The sequence below is a fragment of the Entamoeba invadens genome (assembly GCF_000330505.1).
Source record: "Entamoeba invadens IP1 unplaced genomic scaffold scaff_1105074726317, whole genome shotgun sequence".
Classification (NCBI taxonomy): domain Eukaryota; phylum Evosea; order Mastigamoebida; family Endamoebidae; genus Entamoeba; species Entamoeba invadens.
This window is the reverse complement of record NW_004440302.1, coordinates 1-4,749: the sequence shown is the minus strand read 5'-3', so window position 1 is coordinate 4,749 and position 4,749 is coordinate 1. Positions and strand designations below refer to the sequence as shown.

At 26.0% G+C, this 4,749-nt stretch overlaps 1 protein-coding gene across 1 annotated transcript; it reads right to left on the bottom strand.

The window, feature by feature from the left end:
* Positions 1-216: 216 nt before the first annotated feature.
* Positions 217-2,103, bottom strand: EIN_233190 (hypothetical protein; the record flags this gene model as incomplete). Its single annotated transcript, XM_004256081.1, has 1 exon — positions 217-2,103. The coding sequence occupies one exon, from the start codon at positions 2,101-2,103 to the stop codon at positions 217-219; it is 1,887 nt and encodes a 628-aa protein (XP_004256129.1).
* Between the last annotated feature and the right edge of the window lie 2,646 nt (positions 2,104-4,749).

Sequence of the window (4,749 nt, the reverse complement as noted above, 5' to 3'; positions counted from 1 at the left end):
TTCATTTTGATATGTTCTTATTTGACCATTTAAAACTTAACAAATGAAAAATCGTATCAACTTAAATTATGTTGTATTTGTATAGTTTATATCAGATATCTGACAAATTATAATATAAGTTAAATTATTGAATATTCACTACAATATCATATTGTTATTTTTATATCATATTATTTTAAAACAAAAGAAATTGATTAAAATTCTTTGTTTAGAATTTTAGAATAAGAAAGCCATAACGACTAAAGCCATTATCGCGAAAACGGCATTAGCTCCATTGCATTTTCCTCCCTCCAACTTGTATTCAGCCATACATGCAGTGCATTCATCCACATTTTCACAAGTTGCGCACCCTTCAACGGTACATTTAATGCATTTATTATTTGTTTTATCTATCATATATCCTTCTGGACACTTATCAACACATTTCGAAGTGTCAGCCATGAGGTTGAATTTGGTCTTGCATTGAGTGCACTTGTCATCTTTGTCACAAACATCGCAATTTTCAGTGGCGCATTTATCACACTTTTTGATTGGAGTCTCAACTGGTTTACCAATGGTACATTTATCAATACATGATATTTTGTCGGTAGAAATGTATTTGGTTTTACATTTAGTGCATTGCTCAGCATTTCCAACCATGTCACAAGTTTCACACCCATTAATAGTGCATTCTTCACACATCATTTTAATTTTATTAGTTTTACCAATTTTGCAAGTTTTATCACATGTTCCATCAAGATTGATGTAATCAGTTGATGTAGTGCATTTGGTACATTTTGCTGTTGTATTTTCAGCAACTTCCATACAAGCAGAACACCCATTTCCACATACATTTTCAGTGGTATCACAAGTTCCATCTGTTTTAATTTTTCCAGTTGCACAATCAACACATTTGTTTCCATTCATGTATTTATAGATAGTAGTAGAATCACATGTTTTACATTTACCATTGACATCCTTGGGGTCTTCAACACATGTGGCACATTTATAATCTGGGTAACAAGGAGTACAAACACCTTTAGAAGAAAGGTAACCAACAAAACCGGGGTCACATTTAGAACAAATATCAGCACCAGTACATTTTGCACAATTTGCTGCACATTTTGTACACGTTTGACCACTTTTATAATACCCATCAACACAGCCAGTACAAGTGTTAGCATCGCTGCAAATTGAACAGCCATTTGTACATTTATTGCATTTACCTCCTTCCAAATAATATCCATCAACACAGCCAGTACAAGTGTTAGCATCGCTGCATTTTGAACAGCCAGTTTTACATTTTTTGCATTTACCTCCTTCAAGATAATATCCAGCTGTACATGAAACACAAGTTGTTTTATCTTCTTTGCACTTCGAACATCCCATTACAGAAGCACCACAAGTCACTTCTTTTTTGCATTCTTTATTTTCAAGATAATAATCGGTTTTACATACAGAACACGTCTTAGCATCAGTACACTTCGAACAACCATTTGTACATGCTGTGCATTTGTTATTATTTAGATAATATCCAGTTGTACATCCAGAACAAGTGTTAGCATTACTACAAGTTGCACAACCTTCAATTGTACATTTCGTGCATTTATTATTATTATCATCCAAATAATAACCACTTAAGCATGCGGTACATTTAGTAGCATCACTACATTTTGAACAACCAGTTGTACATTTTGTGCATTTGTTATTATTTAGATAATATCCATCATTACAACTAGTACAAGTGGCGGCACCACTGCAAGTTGAACAGCCATCCGAACACCCTTTACATACATTTTTTTCAATATAATACCCATCATTGCATGCGGTACAGACAGTGGCAGAAGTACAAACTGAACAACCTTTTGAACATTTTGTGCAAGATCCACTTTTTTCGAGAAGATAACCATCTGTGCAAGCTGTGCATTTAGTCGTGTCAGTACAGATATAACAGTTATCTAAACACTTTGAACATTTCTCATCTTTAATATAATATCCTACATTACATCTTTCACATTTTGATGGATTATCTGTCGTACATGAAAAACAATTATCAAAGGGTGGTTTACATTCATCTGAAAAGGCAGTAAATACTGTAAATGATAAGAAGATTAAAGTTCTCATTGAATGATAATCAAGTTGATAAAAGCGTTTATATACCCAAAATAATTTATTTTTATTTAAATGTTTTAAAACAAATTGTCTTTTCGATTGTTCGACACGTATGGTTTGCCGACCTCTCGTTTCAATTTATTATTAACATTATATCACAATGATAAAACAATATTAAAAATATTGTAAACATCAACAGGCGTAAGTTTTATTGTTTTGCAAACTGAAATTAAAATTACAAAATTACATTTTATAATATTATTATTATGTTGTCAAAATGATAAAGAGTAATATTAAATAAAAAAGATGTTATAATATTGACATTCAGTAATAACCACATTTTTAACAACATTAATTAATTATAAAACGGTACAAAATATGTTATAAACCTGTTTTGTTTATTGAGTCTCATTCAACTCTTCCATCATTTTAAATTAATTAACGTAATATACATACAAATGTTTAAATTGACAACATATTCGTTGTCTCAAACTTAGTTTGTTTTTACTATTTATAAACTCGCTTTTTTCTACATTTTTTGGAAAAATAAAAACTTAATTTTTTTCTGAAAAATTTTGTATTTAGATTATTCTTAGAACTTGTTATACCATTTTTAATTTATTATAAAATTATAGTACATATTTAACAAAAAACAATAGGTGGGAAAAAGCACGCCTAAAGAGAAAGTCACACATGTTTTTAATTTTAATTATTTGATTTTTTACTTTATTGGATTAAAAAACAAAAAGTAAGTTTTTATCTTCTTTTATTCGTTTTGAATCGAACGACAATAAATTTTTATACATTTTTAATTCATTTTCAATCATCATTTCTTAATTTGTGGTTTTCAGCTTATTTCCCTTTTAATTTGATTCTTTTTATCTGTTGTTTCAGATTATTATGTTTTGTTTGTTATTTATACTATGTTATATTATTATTATATTATAAATCATTAATAAAATGTTTTAGTAAAAATTAATTTGTTGATTGTTGAAAAAATCTAAAAATAAACAAAAACAAATTCGATAATATAGTTTTTAAAGTCTCAATAACCCAAACATATTGTCTTTTTGACAATATGTTAAATTTTAGAATAAATACAGTCATGTGTATCATCACAAATCAACAACAATTCAAAATAATTCCGATACAATATAATAAAAAGACGTATCATCGATACTTTCAATGTCATAATTTTTATTTTAAGTGTTAATAAGTTTAATTAATATAAATTATTTTTTAAATAATTTGTTTAAAACTGGTTTGTGGATCTAAGACAGTACGACATCTATAAAAAGACTGACAAAAAATAAGAGATTATATTACATATAGAAGAAAAACCAGTGATCAAACGAAATTTAGCCGTTTTATTTTTGATATAAAGTTTCCTTGTAATGGAAAAACCCCAAATCCGAGTTTTTGGAAGATATGTTGGTTTATTTTGAAAAACCAGGGACCAACTATTAATAAACACACTGTTTTTTTTAAATAAAATTGTAAAAACTATAAAATATGAAATTCTTAATTAATCATTCAGTATTGTCTAATATGTTAATGCCCAGCCAAGCCAAAGTAAAGTTTGTTCTTTATATTGATTTATCTTCCGTTGTTGAATACGTTTAATAATCATCGATCATTTACTTTATACCTAACATTCCTATGATTTTATTATTTTTATTTTTTTTCATTAACGAATGAGTAACTTTAATGCTAAACGAAGAGTGATTCATTGAATCAACCGAATGAATTAAAAAGACTACAACATCTTCTTTGAAAAAATGAATAAACGATTTGATTGAATGGTTGTGTTGAAGTTGAACAAGGTTGAACAAAAGAATAATATTTTAAAATTAAATAACAATTAATAATAATAAACTTAAGATTATAACTCACATTAAGCTGTTGTTCATTCATACTTTATACAACACACAGGACAAAAATGGGCGTTTGCTCAAAACTTATAAATTGCAACGTCAGGGGATGCTTTGGTCTAAATTTAAATGTTAATTAAATGTTAAAAACTATTCAAGGGTTTCGAGGTTCATATATTATTTAATGTTAGATGTTTAAACAGTAAAAAAAATGGGTTATAAATATAAATAATTTTCAACTAAAATATAATATATTATTTAAAACAAAAAATAAGATAAAAATAAGTTGATTTTTGGGAATCATTATTAATAAATTAGTTGTTTTAATCTATTATTAATTGTTTTATTATAAAAAATAATGGTATGTATATACAAAATAAAGTTAATAAAACAATGTATATTTATAAAAAAAACCAAAAATACTTAAAATAATCAACCTTTTATTCATAATAAATAATTAATTATATTAAATGAAACCTAAAAGTAAATCTATTAAAATGACAAACAAACTATTTATATTAATAGTATTACTATAATTGTCTTTAATAATAATAATAATAATAATAATAATAATTATAATAATATATTCTTTAATAAAGCAAGAATAATGTTTATACTTGCTTTATTAAAGATAACTTTAGAAACATTCAAATATTATTTTTTATTATAATCATAATATTATGTAAAAATAAACTTAATAAAAGACAATTGTTTTAAACCCAATAAATTAAAATGTATATTTTAAATTATTATATTCAATATGAAATAATTAATATATATTATTTTC